Below are 16,363 nucleotides of genomic sequence, written 5' to 3'. Positions count from 1 at the left end.
GTGTGGCCAATGTTTTTTTTTTTTTTTTTTTTTTTTTTTGAGGGGGAAAAAAAAAAAAGTAATTATCACCAATTACTTTGCCAAGTAACTAATTACTCTTACATTCAGGTAATTGAGTTACTAACGCAATTACTTTTTGGGAGAAGTAATTTGTAACTATAATTAATTACTTTTTTTCAGTAAGATTAACAACACTGTACGCCACTACCAACAAGGGATGTCCAAATTTTAATTTTGAATACTGATAGCTGAAAAACAACAAAAACTTTTCCTTTTTTTTTTTTTTTTTTACAGAAATTTGTATTTTGGTTTGATTATACATCATTTAAAGCGTTATTTCTGACTTTTTATGATAGATAAGGGCTAAAAAAAAAAAATAATAATAATAAATTTCTCGCTCGCCTTAGGTCTAGTGACGCCCCTGCGTTCAATCCAGTTTGACCAGGAAAACCTGGCAGCGCCCTCTAGTCTGAATGGATTGGACGTCTAGCGACCATTCAATGCCATTCCTTCCAGTTCAAACGAATTGGAAGCCTACTGTTGTCAATGGAAGAACTTACGGAAATTGTGGTCCTCAGTCTTTAATCCTGCTGGTTGATTAGAAGACGGCTTTAACATGGCCCTTTCAAAACAGAGACTGTTCCGTTGCATGAAGCGGTAACACCACGATGCTCCTCCCACAAAGTCCTTTAAATTCATTGCACTGGCAACCTCCGCGGCGTGTAAACGTAACTGCGCTGTCGACAATAATATCCCGACGGCTCGTTGTTCCAGCACCCATACGTAAAGTCGCTTCTCCAGCTGTGGCCATCTTGCCTTTTGCCCACGATTGGCTTTCCTCGTTTTCTCCATTGCAGTAAGGAAAACCTCTGCTTTCCGCCAGTCCCTTACAAGTTTCTCGTTCACTCCAAAAGTCCTTCCTGCAGCTCGGTTACCCTTCTTGGTTGCATATTTCACTACCTGCAGCTTGAAAGCTGCACAGTATGATTTTCTTTTGGGGGGCATTTTTTCGTGTTCAGTCTTTCAGAATTGTCTGTTATGGTAGATTTGTTTTTAGCGGTACAGGAAAAGCAGATACCGGTAGTTAACACAAACCTAGAGCGCCCTCTCGCGGCTCGTTGTAAGTGATGCCGGTTACTGTGAAATAACAGGTACAGTTTTTAATACACTGAAGTCGCACTCGAGTGCAAGTCAAAGAGCCAGTCAAAATATTTAAAAAATAGTCCGAAAAATACAGTACTTGTATTTTAATTTCATGACTGCTAGCTTACCTGCCGTGACTTTGTTATGACCTCATTTCCTGTATTTGTCGTGGCCGATAAAATACTGTGCACTGCGCAGTACTTCCGGCTAGCATCAGAACTGCTTTTCTTTTTATTATTTACCAACGCAACAAGAAAATAAGAGGTGATCTTTTTTTTTTTTAATACTTCTTTTGTCGGTACTTTCCATTCGGAAGTAGTTTCCCCAATCTTTAAACCTCGAATTTTAATCTATGAAAATAATACTTCAAAGAATGTTGTCAGTGTATTTTTTTAAAGGTTTGTTTTATTTTAACCGAATGTAAAAACGTAGGTTCATTTAGTTTATTTACAGTTGTGACCATTTTTTACAGCTAATTCCTAGCATAAATGGTGCGCAGCAGATGTTTGAACGGTACACACAGAAAAACTTAATATTTTGCTTACTTGCAGGCAATATGTCTACTGTTGTGACCATTACTAATGTAACATACTGATTTTCACACATGAATGATGAGAGGTCATCATTCAACATGCAGCCGTGAGGAACAAGGTGTCACTTCATGGCCAGAAATTCAGGTGTTTAAGGCTCCAGGCTCTACCAATGTGATAAAACGACTCCCACCACTCATGAAAGTGTGGGACAGCATTGGTCAAAGCATGTTTTGTAATAAAAAAACAACAACAACAACAACAACAACTTCAAATAAAACTAAACTTATTGTTTTTTTTTTTTTTTTTTTAATAAACCAAACATGTTTTCAACGTACACCACTGGAAAAATGACAAAATGATTTGTATGGAATGAAATTATGGTTTTAGAAATTTGGCAAACGTACTTAGACTACTACTTAGATTATATACAGTGGGGAGAACAAGTATTTGATACCCATTGGCAGTGTATCAAATACTTGTTCTCCCCACTGTATACATACATATATATATATATATATATATATATATATATATATTAGAGCTGGGAATCTTTGGGCACCTAACGATTCGATTGCGATTACGATTCAGAGGCTCCGATTCGATTATAAAACGATTATTGATGCACCCCCCTCCTTTTTTTTTTTTTTTTTTTTTTTTTTTTTTTTTAAATTAAATGTTTTGTACATTAGTTCCAAAATTGTTCAAAAATCCTCTCAGGCTAAACCAAACTACTATTTCAGTATGAAGTTAACATATAGCAGTAAACAAATATACAAAAATAACAGTAAAAAAAAACTCCACTCCCCATTCCTCATTCGATTGTGTATCATATTGCCTCTGCAAAGCCCTTTGAGACAACATTGTTGTGATCTAGGGCTATACAAATAAAACTGAATTGAATTGAATTCTGTAACAGCAGCTTTAAACTACATTCAATTAATTTAATGTTGTGAATCAACCGTTTAAGTTGTTAAAATTGCTCCCGTTATTCCATAATTTCCCTTTTGTCTACTTTCGACGTGTGAAAGTTTTAAAACTATTTTAAAGATAGATTCAAGTCAATATGTTACCGATTTAGGAGTATTTTAGATAAAAACTTAATTAGGTTTGCTTGGAAGGTTCGCTACAACAGCCTTGCAGAGAAGTGTACTGCTCTAAGATGGTGGCTGTTTACTAACGCCCGCATCTAGCTTTTTGTAGATGTGCTGCTAACGCTACCGAATCTAAATTGCATCTAGTCCTATATTAATGATATCTACCGTAACATGTGGATGTACTTTGTAGCAGCTTTTCGGCAGCAGTCAGGTATGTTGTTGTGTTTTTTTATCTCGTGGCATGAGTTGAGCATTGGCATTACCCGAGGGGCCGGGTAATGAGAAGCATGATGTTTAGCTACTCTCGCTCCGTTCTTCCTCATTGCGTCCCGAAGACCGCGCGGCGTGCTGAGTGTGTTGTACTTCTGCTTTACTTGCCATATTTCAATAATCAGAATTTGGATGTTTGTGAATCATTCTCGAATCGGAAATTTTGCACACCTCTAATATACAGGACTGTCTCAGGAAATTAGAATACACAATATTCTAATTTCCTGAGACAGTCAGGAAATTAGAATATTGTGTATTCTAATTTCCTGAGACAGAATACACAATATTCTAATTTCCTGAGACAGTCAGGAAATTAGAATATTGTGTATTCTAATTTCCTGAGACAGTCCTGTATATATACACAGGACTGTCTCAAAAAATTAGAATATTGTGTATTCTAATTTCCTGAGACAGTCCAGTATATAAATATGGTCTTGCACCCTTCATTAAAATAAACTGCTGTATTTGAAGCCAAAAGAACTGTTGTGTTTGATAGAACAATATGTCTATATGCTGCCATAGCAGATTAATGGCGCAATAAGTCCCCGAACGATTTTTAATTAGTCCGTTTTACCCAGGAAACCCCCGTTTACAGATGTCGCGCAACCGCTTTTGTTTCAACCAAGCCATAAAAAGAAGGTAAGTAATTATATTTATTATTCGAAATGTCTTATCATTTTTAGCTTAGAATCATTAATTGATGTCTTATATTCCGTAAAAAAAAAAAAAAAAAACTTTAAAAAATCATTTACTCGCATATTTTAAACTTTTAAAGACATGACGTCACAATGAAAAAAATGGTGTCTGTAAAAAAGTCACGGATATCTACCTCATAACTATCGCTTAATTGTACTTTTTTTGTTACTGTCGCATTTCCTCCGATATGTTAGATGATAAATAATCGATCCAAACAAAGGAAAAATTGAAAAAAACATTTAAAAGGGTAAATGTATGAAAATCTCGACCACTCCTTGATGTCTACGATTTCTGCATCGCGACCCTTGTTATATTACCATGTTTCACCCATAAAATCCCCCAAAAATCCAGCTGTGGCCTTTCACAACAGTGTCTTGACACTCGGTGATACATGCTACACTGAGTTTTTAGATCCAAACAAGGTAAGTCTGCGTTAATATCTCGTTAAAGTCATGGTGTCTGTAATTCTGCTCTCGCCTACAGATAGGGTTTTACTGCTTTAAAAAAAATGTGTTTAAAAAATGCCCTCCTGTTCAAAATTTTTCTTCCCCCAGAAAATTGAGATTTTAAATTTTTCAATGATGTATCACACATGCATAACGGACAATTTGGAAATTTGGCCAAATTGGGGGTCTCAGAACGGAACTTCAAGTCACCTGAGTGTTTTCCGCCATATCATACACATATATACACAGGTATGTATATAAGCTTAACCCTTCCAAGGACAGTCGTCACTGCAGTGGGAAGCTATTCAAACATTAACACGTGATATTGACTTTAATGGGAATGTCGGCTCTACTAACATGGTTGAAATGAGTATCACTAGTCATTTGAAGTGGTTGGGTGGTAGTGAATTGTCCTGGGGGAAGTGGGTGAATGTGATTAATGAAAACCAAGTTCTGTAGATTTGTTGTCAGGATGGATTGGTTTTGAACTACCTGGTGGAAAGCAACGTTGTGCGGCCAAGGAGATACTTCAGGCTTTTTCACAAGTTACAATGTTTATTCAACAAGGCTCTGCTGCAGAAACCTGTGTCCATAAATTTGGGTGACTATACCTAAAATTAAACAAGTAAAAATACTGTATTAAAAAGGCTCAAGTAAAAACTATAAAATCACTAAAACGGAAAGACGCTGAAAGTGGGCGCCACAGTGGTGGAGTCCAAATGTATGTTGTGAGGGCCTGCAGTGACAAAACAGTGACATCAGTCACTACTGTTGCAGTTTTCAGCTCACTCAGCTGCGTGTCATGATTATTTTCCTATATGAACAGCCCAGGCAGAGCTTCTTGCCCTGCCGGTGCTTCGCAATGTGACACTCGTCCGACAAGGCCTCAATGTGGTCCATGATGGGTCTGCCTGACCATTGTTGCTTCTACCCTCTCCTTTGCTTTTTCCTCCCTCTGTATGTTCATCCACCCAGTGTCGCCAACTCTCCAGTAAGAAAAGTAGCTATTGCCCGTCCTAAAACTTGCTAGACGACGCCATCACCTAATTTGCATAATTGGCAATTTGCATGTAATTGTAATGGACGCTGTAGGAGAGAGGAATAATGTCATTGGAGAAGCAAAAAGTGAGTCAGAAAAGCACCCTTAATATGTTTAGAAAATGAACTTTTTTAACATTGCCGAACTAAATGGACCAGAAATACAATACGTACAGTAAAATAGAAAAAAAAAGGATGGTAACTTGCCATTAGCTTTTGACCCAAATAAAGTCGCAAATTTGGCAACACTGCATCCACCTGTGCCTCATCCTGTAGGATCGTTCCACCGTCCCGCCTGTGTCAGCCTCCGATTGGCTTAAATGATCCAGTCCTTGTTTTCCATTGGATTGTTCATCTGCCTGTTTGAAATGGTCCGAGGTTCGAATCCTACAGGTCCGAAGGAATTAGTGCGCTGATTGGAGTCAATTATGAGGGAAGTCGAAAACTAAACACGACAAATGAAGCACAAAAAAAAGCAAATTAACTCAACATCACACAAAACCAAAGAACAATAAAAAATAATATTGCAATACTGCCATAATGTGACAAATAGATGGATTGGACATCTAACGCTGTCAATGACAGCCAATGAGTTAAAATCATCTTTCAGTGCCATTGACTGCGCTAGACGTACAATCCATTTGGACTGGGCGAAGGCGAATGAACGCCCCTCCCATTCCAAATGGATGAGACGTCCAGCACTGTCGATGGCAGTCTATGTCAAGGCAAGGAAAATGCAAAAATATCCTTTTACTATGAAGAGTAGTAAAAAATCAAATTTACTCTATGACAACAACTTACTGGTGACCTGTGGTCATGCAAAAACAAATAAGTGGGTATCGATACTTTCGTAATTAAATATCATATCCGGATACAACATTGCGGTATCTGCACTTCTAGGTTTCGTAACTTTTGACCACCCTACTCCAAAGGCTCTTTGGCTAGCTCACTGCGATCCGTGTCGGAAGAGCATGACATCACGTCATCCATATCAGATAGCGGCGCTAGTTCTGCTCCCGTCACATGTTCGCCAGTACCCAAAGGATTCTCCTCGGCGTGCGAATTCATGTGCGCTATGAGACATTCGACGCTCGTAAAAGAGTTCGTACAAACTGCGCATGTGAACGTCTTCTCCGCTGTGTGCATTCTCATGTGTATCCTCAAATACGAGCGACTGGAGAAACCTTTGGTGCACACGGAACACGTGAACTGCTTCTCTGCCGCGTGTATTCGCATGTGCTGTCGTAGATAAGAGCGATGCGAGAATTTTTTAGGGCAGATCGGACACCCGTACGGTTTCTCCGATGTGTGCGTGCTCATATGCAGCGTCAGATAGTTGCTACAAGAGAAACTTTTAGCGCAAAGCGAACACGCGAAGGGCTTCTCAGAGGTGTGGATTCTCTTGTGTCGTTTCATCTCAAACTCCACGTAGAATCGTCTGTCGCAAACTGGACATGAGTACGGTTTCTCACCCGTGTGGATGGCCATGTGGCGCTTCATGTTTTGCTTGATGGAGAAACATTTAGCGCAAACTGGGCAGGCAAAAGGTTTCTCTCCGGTGTGCGTCAACATGTGAGTTTTTAAACTTCCTTTCTGCGCGAAGGTTTTCGCGCAGACGGAACAGGTGAATTGTTTGTTGTCGGCCGGTTGCGTTGCATCGTTTACAAAGTTTTTGTTGCTTTCCGAAGGTTCATTGGCGTCGTCGGAAGACTCTGTTTCCGACATCAGGATCGGTCCGACATCATCGCCGTCCACTTCCGTTGGTATGAGTTGACCGGAGCTGCTGGAGGTGGAAGGTTTCTCAGCCGAGTGCTTATTCAAGTGCATCCGTAAGTGCGAGCTTCGGGAGAAAGTTTTAGCACAAACCGAACACGAGAAAGGCTTGTCGGCAGTGTGGGTTAACATGTGTCGCTTCATTTCAAATTTATCATAGAATCTTTTGTCACAAAAAGAACAAGAGTGAGGTTTTTCTCCCGTGTGGATGGCCATGTGTCTTCTCATGTTCTGCTTGAAGGAGAATCTTTTGTCACAAACAGAGCAAGCGAAAGGTTTCTCTCCGGTGTGCGTCACCATGTGATTTCGCAAAACGCTTTTGTTAGTGAAGGTTTTGTCGCAACCGGAGCAAATGTAAAGTTTGCTCTCACTGTCATAAGTAGCGTCTACTTTGAATTTCATTTTCTTTCTGGAAGGTTCTTTGCCGTCGTCGCTGTGAGCCGTGTCTGAAGATTGCGTCATAACACATTCCAAATCCGACAAAGGGGCGTCGTCGTCGGCTTGTTCATCTCGGGGTTTTTCTGCGTGAATTTTTTCATGCTCATTCTTAGCTGCCTCGTCTGGGAATCTTCTATCGCAAAAGTAGCAGGTGTAAAACGGTTTCTCTGCGTGCACTCGCATGTGCGTCTTCATGTGATGCTTCAAGGAGAACCTTTTATCGCAAACCGTGCAAACAAACGGTTTCTCTCCGGAGTGTGTCACCAAATGGTTCTTCAAAACGTTTTTGTTGGTAAAGGTTTTGCCGCATTCCGGACAATCAAAGTGTTGCGTCACGCGGTGTTTTGACTTCTTTTTGGTCTTGTGATGTTCTTTGGCACCGTCACTGCGGTCGGTGTCGGAAGAGCGGGACGTTGCGTCGTCCATATCTGACAACTGAGCAATGTTGTCGCAATCTTGATTTAACTTGTCCTTGATTTGACTTGGATAAAGCTGTGCCGACTGACCATCATCTTCACTTTTGACATGGACGCCGGTCCATGTGAATTCGGTCACGTCGGGTTCTCCAAACTGACTGCTCCATAAGTCCTCTTCCTCCTTAATTGGCTTTGTTGGCTCCACTTGATTCTTAAAAGGAACATCCTCTTCTACTTCTCGAGTCTCCACAGACACCTGCTGCAAGTCTGGGGCACACAAGGAAGAAATAGTAAAGCCTTGTGTATTATTACTTCATTATTTTGAGAGTCAATTGAGAGAGAGTCTATTTGAAGCACAGATTATTTTTTCTTCTATACAAATCACATGCTATTTGCTGTTGTATTACTCTTGGCTTTATATTTTAGTTGTACATGTGGAATTAGAACTAAAAATGATACGCTGAGAAAGTTGGACTATAACTATCATGTAACCATCATCGTTTTCAAAAGGAATAGCAGATGCTTTCAAATTAAAAAAAATGCTTTCATCGAAGACTACAGAACTCAAAATTTACTATTTTCTTGTTTTTTTTTTTTTTTATTAATTAAAATAGTTTTCAAAAACATTAAATTAAAAATAACATATATACAATTAAAATACTTTTTTCATTGTTTTATTTCTAAAAATTAATAAAAATGGGACTATTTAATTTTTTTGCTTTAAAAAAAATGTTTTAAGGAATAAAAGTTCTAAAAACAAAAATACATTCAAAAAACACAATATTTTCTGTTTTTTATTTTATTTTGAATATTTTCCTTATTTAAATAATATGTAAAAATGATTACAATTAAATATATAATCCTACCATTTACTTTTAGATTTGGACAATTTTAGATCTATGTCTCGATGATTGACTGACGTAATATCAAAATAGTTGTCAATTAATTTGATAATCAATTAGTCTATTAATCATGGCATCCCTAATAGATGTCCAGTTTAATTGGACGGGAAAGGAGTCCCCCTTCCAATTCAAATGGATTGGACTTTCATTCCTGTCAATGGCAATGAAACACTATCATTTACTGCCAGATCTCCCAGAAGAATAAATTCATTTCCGAACGTTTGAATAGTTGAGATCTTCGATGCGGTTGGTAAAAATTCAAAGCAGGTATGTTTATATTGACAACTGCATTCGGATTAAAAGATTCGTCGGAATAAAAATGCTTCCTTTGGAATATTCTAACCCGATCCAGCCCATTCCAGCCCGATCAATATTCTATTTAAAACGAGAGGGGTGGTTTATGTCGATTGATAATCCAATTGGGGCTTGTAAACATTTTATTCCAAAATTTTGGAACAAACCGTCCTTACCTGTGACATCAGTATATGCGTTTCTGTTATCCCCGGAAGCTAGTAGAAGCCGAGCGAGCGGAAGACAGGATAGCCGCAACTTGCGCAAAGCTAAACTGGTCTATATATGAGACGAACACGCTGCAGATATTAAAACATCTTAAAAATGTTGAAAGACTTTATGGTGGAAAAACAAGTAAAAATATACGAAATAACGCTCACGTTATATGTCTAAATGGACAGAACGAAGTTTTTTTGGCATGGAACTTGGAAGTCAGTAGGGCTTCCTCTTCTTATGCTATTTTTTCTGGTATATTTTGCCTATATTGGCTAAATGCTGCCTTCTCATGTTGTGGGAAAGTTGAACCTAACCACACTGGTAAGTACTCGTACATGCTGTTCATGTGTTTTTGTTGCCATAGCAAAAACACATAGCAGACATGGACTTCATTTTAGGTTGTTGCATTGGGGAAAAAAAGTTTTAGACCTATTAACTCATCCACAACAACAAGAAGCGAATGTATCAAAGTACAAACGGTATATTTTTGTTTGTAACTGAGCATTTTAGTGAACACTTGGTTCAAAACGTGTACACTACGTTATTATGCTGGCATCAAACACAATGTGCAAATTAGCGTTAAATCTTTTTTGAAAACTTAGCTTCTTACCATATTTACCATAATTAAGACAGTACAACATCTAAACTGCATTACCACATTAAACAGGATATGGTTACATGTTAACAGCAATAAATTTGATTGTCTTGGTGACGGGGTAGTTGGCCGAGACGACCCATCCAGCCTGCCAGCTGCTTCTCTAAGCAGATGTGAAATGGATTTTTCCTTAACTCTGGGAGAAAAAAAAAAACAGAACAAAAAAACGCACGTGACGCAGATTTTCCCCCGTCGCTCAGAGACACGTCACCTTCCTCTAGGTCAGGGGTGCCCAAGTCTGGTCTTCGAGAGCCCCTATCCAGCTGTTTTCCATGTCTCCCTCCTTGAACACACCTGAATCAAATGATCAGCTCATCAGCAAGCTCTGCAGGAGCCTGATAATGATCCTGTGGCCTATACTACGAAGCCAGTTTTCTGGCTTAGCAGGGTAACTTCGAGAGTAACTTCATCACGTGCGACCTAAGTTCGCAGCTCAGCGAGACTACGAAAGGTGGATATGTTGGAACCGAGAAGTGTTGCCATGGCAACACACGCCAAACCTGGTCGTCTCAGAGTTAGATCTTGCTTAACCCCAGAATTCTAATTAACCACGCTATAATTAAACAGCACTCCTCCGCGGACGTGTCCTCCTGACAATGACAGCGTACCTGGACGACCCATACGACATTGGCGCGCGGATTGTGAGGGGCTCTCTTCGGAGTGCACGGGTTTTTGGAGACCGCCAGAATCCACTGGCGTATCCGGAAGATGTTCTCCATGAAAGATGTAGATTTTCAGCTGAGGGAATTCTTTACCTGTGCCAACTGATCGAGGCGGACGTCACTATAATGTAACCCGCCGAAGTCAGGCCCTCACAAACGGGCAGATTGTGTGCCTCTCCGTGCGCTCTATGGCCAGGGACAATATATGCATTCCAATGGTGATGCTGAATATCTGCGTAAGAACACTGTATGCCGTGCGATTCGAAGTGGGGTATGGAAACGCTTCAAATTGATCGTTGAAATTGCTGAATGTAAACGAATGCGGAGCTTTGCTCTCATATACAAGAAATATATTTAACGGACTTTTCCAGCGTTATTTCGTTGTGTAAATGAGTTAATAATAATCATAGAAATATGTAGACTATTTAAACATTGAGAAAACTTGCGTTTTTTTCTGCCAACTCGAAGAGATTAAATTAAATGTCAAATCCACTGATAGGACAGACGCACAAATATAAAAGATATAAATGTTTATTGAATACTCATCTTACAGTCTTGTTTAACTGTGAAAATTCGTTACAAAAGACGGGCTTCAATTCACGCAACAACGCATGGCATCCCCGCATTTCCTTCTTCTCCTGAGTCCTCACAAAGATAACATAAAATTTTGGAGGGGGGGGGGGGGGGTTGGGTCGGGCTCGGGCCTGCAAATCAAGTTAATTGATCGGGCTCGGGTCGGGTCGGGCTTGATTTTTTTAGGCCCAAACTAAGGAAAAAAAAAAAAAGGACATACGTATTCATACAGTCAATGGGACTAAACATACAATTATCCTGCTTCATGTGGTGATGCGCGATAAATTATTTCTTACTGTTAACGTACCAAATCTTATTTTATTGTCCTGACAGCAGGCTTTATTTCTTTGCATGGACATAGGTAAACTGGCATATTGACACATTCACAAATCACACGATCTGTAAATTCGCTGTCAACAGACCCGTTGCGCTCTACTCGCTGAAACGGTGTTCGATTTCATGGTGAGGGTGGATTTTAATTCCTCATAACTCCGCATGATCATCGCGCATTCCTCCTCCGTGAAGTAAGGTGCCCGTGCCATCGTCACAAGTAGTGTTTGACTCTGGTCTCCGCCCCCTTTTATGTGAACGCGCAGTAACTCTGACTGGGTTGACACAGGTTCGACTAATCAACCTCATAATCAGCGTCGTAGCACCGACTGACCACAAACTAGACAACCAGGTTTTGTCAACTCTGGTTACCCGCTGGTAAACTGGATTACTTCTGGGGAGGTTGAACTCAGTTCGTGGTATAGGCCACAGGTTATTTGAGTCAGGTCAGGTGTGTTGGAGGAGGGAGAAATGGAAAACAAGCTGGATAGGGGCTCTCGAGGACTGGACTTGATCACCCCTGCTCTAGGTAAACTAGGAGTAATCAGCTATCAACTACTATTGGTGTTTGGAAAGCCCTCCCAACCCAATTTGATTGACAGATCATTCCTTTTAGTAAAAGGAAAGGCACAAACAATTGCGAAAGAGACAATGAAAAGCTAAATAGAAAAGGCGAAGAAAAAGATTGCCATCGTTTTTTCAATGGAAAAAGAAAGTATGCCAATGACAGAAATTGTCAGTTTCTTCCATTTGTGATTTTCAATGACAACAAGCAAAACTCAATGACAAAACATTTAATATTTTCATTTATTTCTTGTTGTACTTATTTATTTATTCTTTCATTCATTTTTATAATTTTGGCACTCCTGTGATTCCATAGAATGCTGCATCAATCTGCGCACGTCAAATTAATTTGTTCCGACTGACAATATGATGCATGAACACGCAAATCCTAATCGGATCAATATTTTTAGTGCCCTGATCGGATTCAAGAATTTTGTCCATGTAAACATACCCAATGACGCCCCTTTCCAACTCCACATTTGAACCAAATGTTTAATTTGAGACAACAAAAATTACCATTTTAGTTAACTCTTTCATTGCCATTAAGATCAATATCCAATCATCCTTCTGCTGTGAATTTTAAAGTTTTTATCACTAGTTCATCACTAGTAAAAGTCCAATTCATTTGAACTGAATGAACATTAACTTATTCGCTGCCAATCCTCTTACTTCAAATAGATTGGATGTCTATCGCAGCCAATAAGTGGACAGACCTGAACTCGGAATATAAGAAGTCCTGAAACCATCTTCCCGTCTCTCGTGTTCTTCTTTGCTCCGACAAAGTTGCTCCTCGTACTCCGCTATGGTTCTCTCGAATATTTCAATGACCTCCTCGACGGCCAAATTGAGTCGCTGCTTCACCAACGTCTTGAACATTTTGACTTTACACATGTTTGTTTTCCTCAAACGATGTATCTCCTCAGTTAGCAAGCGATGCTAACTCGAACAACTCCCAGATTCACTTTCATGAATCGCAACAGAAAGCGTTGGAATTGAATATTTGGCTCTTTAAGACGAAAATAAAATGTAGACAGTAAAGTTAACCCAATTAAAACAAAATTAATGCTTTCAGAGTTTCTTTTTTTGTTAATCAGGGTGCTAGCTAACTTAATCTCTATTCTTCTATGTCTTCCTCGTCTTCTTTAAAAAGCAGTAGCAAACCTTCTTTGGGTGCATTAGCGCCACTCCAGCGGCGCAACACTGATTTTTTTTTATTTATTTATTTATTTTTTTAAATACTTTGTATATTTTTGTAATGTAATTTAGTGTCTAACAAAACTGACCTTCAAATGATTTACTTTAATTGTCGTAGTAACAGCAAATTGCTGCATTATGGTAAGCATACATCGTTATTTATGCACAAAAAAAAAACAAAAAAAAAAACATGACGTTAGAAGTTGAAACAAGTGTTAAAAATGTAGTTTTCATGAAAAAAAAATCTGAAGCTTCATCTACATGATGAGGTCATACAGCACATTTTAGCGTGGTACGCATTCAAAGCCGTTGACGACGATCGATGTCCAACGAGTTCGAAAACACATCATCCATATGGGCTGCTTGTTTTCCATCAGCTTCTGCCGTCGAAAATCCAGAAGGCGCTAGATTCGTCTCTCAATATATCCTCAAGTGTTTTCTTCGATAAATGCTACTTCACAAACTTTTACCACAAACCAGACAAGAGAATGGCTTCTTCCCAACATACGTGATCACGTGTTAAGATGCAGGTAACTTTTAGCACAAAGTGAACATTTTAAAGGTTTCTCCACAGTGACCACGTGTTGTCAAAGACACAAACTTTGCGAGAAACTTTTCACACAAATCGGACATGGGAACAGTTTCTCCCCAGTGTGCATTCTCATGTGAACTCCCACATACGATCGATTAGAGATATTTTTTTTAACAAAACGGAAAAAGTAAACGTTTTCTCTTTGGTGTGCGTCACCATGTGATTTTCAAATAGGACCTATAAGAGAAACCTCGACCACAAACTGAACATGTAAACGGTTTCTCCGAGTTGCGTCTTTTCATGTGTTGCCTGAGATACGATCTATGACAGAAATTGAACTGAGAAACAGCTTTTCATTGGTGTGCGTTAGTTTTTTTTTTTTTTAAACATAATTATCGGTAACACAATTTCATTTCACATTTTTTCAGCTGACCACTCATTTTTATCACCAGCGGTACAAAATGATGTAATAAAATAATTCAATACTTATTTCACTTTTGACGTACAATGTATCTCTATTTCAATATTTATACTTAAATTATTTCCTTAAATGTGTAAGTATCAAGTTATTAAAACATGTAATTATAATATAATTAAATGTGAATTTGTCCAAATAATAGGGTCTAAACAAGGGTGTAGGTTTGCATCGGGACGGTATGGACACAACACTACAAACTTTTCAGGATGCTGAAATTCTCCCCACCAACTTTTCAGGAACCTTATTTGCATTATATAATGGCTTCAGTTATATTGGTCTTTTAGATTGTCTTCCCATATGTTGTAAGGATAGAACTGACCCGACCATTATTAAGTGAAATAGAGTACTTTAATTATATTCAGACTTAAATTAACCCCTTTCCACTTGCTGAATGTGCCAGTCCATTTTTCCCCCTAAAACGCACGTTTGATTGGCTGATGACTTGACCCCACCCCCCACACACGCATTCACAGCCCGATAAAAATACAACATGCCGCCTCCTCCACCCCCTTCGAAGACGAGGGATGTTAGAAGTTTTTTCCCGCCAGCAGCAGCCACTGTAAGTAATGTAATAAGACGTCAATGTTGTGGAGGTGGGGTACACACCACTAATTTTGCTATTGAAAGTTCGACCTCCATCAGAATTCTCAAACTCGAGAAGGAAACAGTGTTGACAAATATTCTCTTGCATGTTTTCTACTGTTAACGTTAAACTGTAAGAAATGTAGTGATGTAAGGATTAACCCTTTGTAAATAATTGATCAACAAGTTTGTATTTTTTTGTGTATGTTAACAGAATTTGTGTTCAAATATTGCAATTTAAATTTGCTAATAAAATCCAGACATTTATTCTGGAAGTTTTCAAAATGTTTTAGTAGTTTTTCAAAACCAAGGTTTCAATCGAACAGTGTATCACCTGAACCAATACACATGAAAGTATAAATCAATAGATTTATTTTGCATTAATTATTTAGCCAATCGATTAGATTCATATTGGTGAAAAATGTAGCCCTGACCCGTTCAACCAGTCTGTTTGGTTTTATAAATGTCCTGTTCCCAGCAAAAAGTGCACATGCAGGTTATGCTGTTATATCGTCCCTACCGATGTTGAGACCAAACATACGCCCTTGAATTATATGGCTTCTCTTTCAACTTGATATCTTAATGACATCAATAAATGTAATCAAAATGACATTTTATTTCAATAAACATTTGTGCATGAAATAATGTCATTCTCCAAACTTGGTGGGAGTGAACTGGGTGCCCCCCCCCCCCCCCCACAGCAGATGCTGTAGCTTTTTCTTTCAATTTTGGCATTCCTGATTTAAGGTTTTAATTTTAGTGAATAATGGCAAATTTCATCAAAACTGAAAACAGTCATTTGTCTTATGAAGTATAATAGCTTAAATTCATTTAGCTGGATTCATTCTAGTGATTAAAAAAATTAAAATCAATTCCACATTTAAAAAAAATTAAAGTCAAAGATACTGTACCTATAGGCCTAGTTGAGGGGAAAATGCAAATATAAAAATATTTTGATTTTGCCTAAACATGTATTTCAGTACTTTCATTAAAACAAAAATTAACCTGAAATAAACACTGATCAGGTAATTTCTTTCACCAGTTAACATTTTAAAGCCTTTCATGCATGAATTATAACCTGAATCAGGATTTAAGTGCTTCTACAACTCTTTATACAAGATCAAAGATTAAAACCTAACTGCCCACTAGAGATTACTATCCCTGAAAGGCATCAAACTTTTAAAGGAAACATTTCAGTAGTTTCATTTAAACCAATATTAACCTGAAATAAACATTGATCAGGTAATTTCTTTCACCAGTTAATATTTAAAGCCTTTCATGCATGAATTATAACCTAAATCAGGATTTTCAAGCACTTCTACAACTCTTTACACAAGATCAAAGATTAAAACCTAACTGACGACTAGAGATTACTGTCCCTGAAAGGCATAAAACAATCCTAAAGGAAAAAAAAACAGGCGGGTACACAAAGATTTTCCATTTTTATTGACATTTTTGGACGATTTCTTCTCCAGTGTCATCCCTAACTCTTCGCACCTCAATTGCATAACTTTCCATGGAAGCTAGGAAGCGACAA

At 38.5% G+C, this 16,363-nt stretch overlaps 2 protein-coding genes across 3 annotated transcripts in view; both read right to left on the bottom strand.

Annotated features, from left to right (window-relative positions):
- LOC130919145 (zinc finger protein 600-like) overlaps positions 1 to 1,815 on the bottom strand; it is a 37,643-nt gene extending 35,828 nt beyond the window's left edge. Inside the window, exon 1 of one of the 2 annotated variants that reach the window (XM_057841618.1) lies at positions 561 to 1,815. In XM_057841618.1, the coding sequence (XP_057697601.1) occupies positions 561 to 1,005 (445 nt within the window). In that variant the 5' untranslated portion in view covers positions 1,006 to 1,815. The remainder of the gene's footprint in view (positions 1 to 560) is intronic. The other variant, XM_057841617.1, reaches the window with a different exon arrangement.
- A 1,672-nt stretch (positions 1,816 to 3,487) lies between these two features.
- On the bottom strand, positions 3,488 to 13,167 carry LOC130918429 (gastrula zinc finger protein XlCGF57.1-like). Its single transcript, XM_057840119.1, has 3 exons — positions 12,754 to 13,167; positions 6,693 to 8,114; positions 3,488 to 5,665 (listed from the first exon to the last, which is right to left on the bottom strand). The coding sequence occupies exons 1-3, from the start codon at positions 12,929 to 12,931 to the stop codon at positions 5,643 to 5,645; spliced, it is 1,623 nt and encodes a 540-aa protein (XP_057696102.1). The 5' UTR covers positions 12,932 to 13,167; the 3' UTR covers positions 3,488 to 5,642.
- Between the last annotated feature and the right edge of the window lie 3,196 nt (positions 13,168 to 16,363).

Source organism: Corythoichthys intestinalis, chromosome 7 (assembly GCF_030265065.1).
Source record: "Corythoichthys intestinalis isolate RoL2023-P3 chromosome 7, ASM3026506v1, whole genome shotgun sequence".
Taxonomy (NCBI): Eukaryota; Metazoa; Chordata; class Actinopteri; order Syngnathiformes; family Syngnathidae; genus Corythoichthys; species Corythoichthys intestinalis.
Note: the sequence above shows the minus strand (reverse complement) of the source record. Positions and strands in the feature narration are given on the sequence as shown.

Coding starts and splice junctions, on each gene's coding strand:
- LOC130918429 (XM_057840119.1), bottom strand. CDS start 12,931: ATGTGTAAAGTCAAAATGTTCAAGACGTTGGTGAAGCAGCGACTCAAT. Junction 8,115..12,753: donor TTCTTATATTCCGAGTTCAG/GTCTGTCCACTT, acceptor TGTGTGCCCCAG/ACTTGCAGCAGGTGTCTGTG. Junction 5,666..6,692: donor CCACATGGCCATCCACACGG/GTGAGAAACCGT, acceptor TGTCGTGTTTAG/TTTTCGACTTCCCTCATAAT.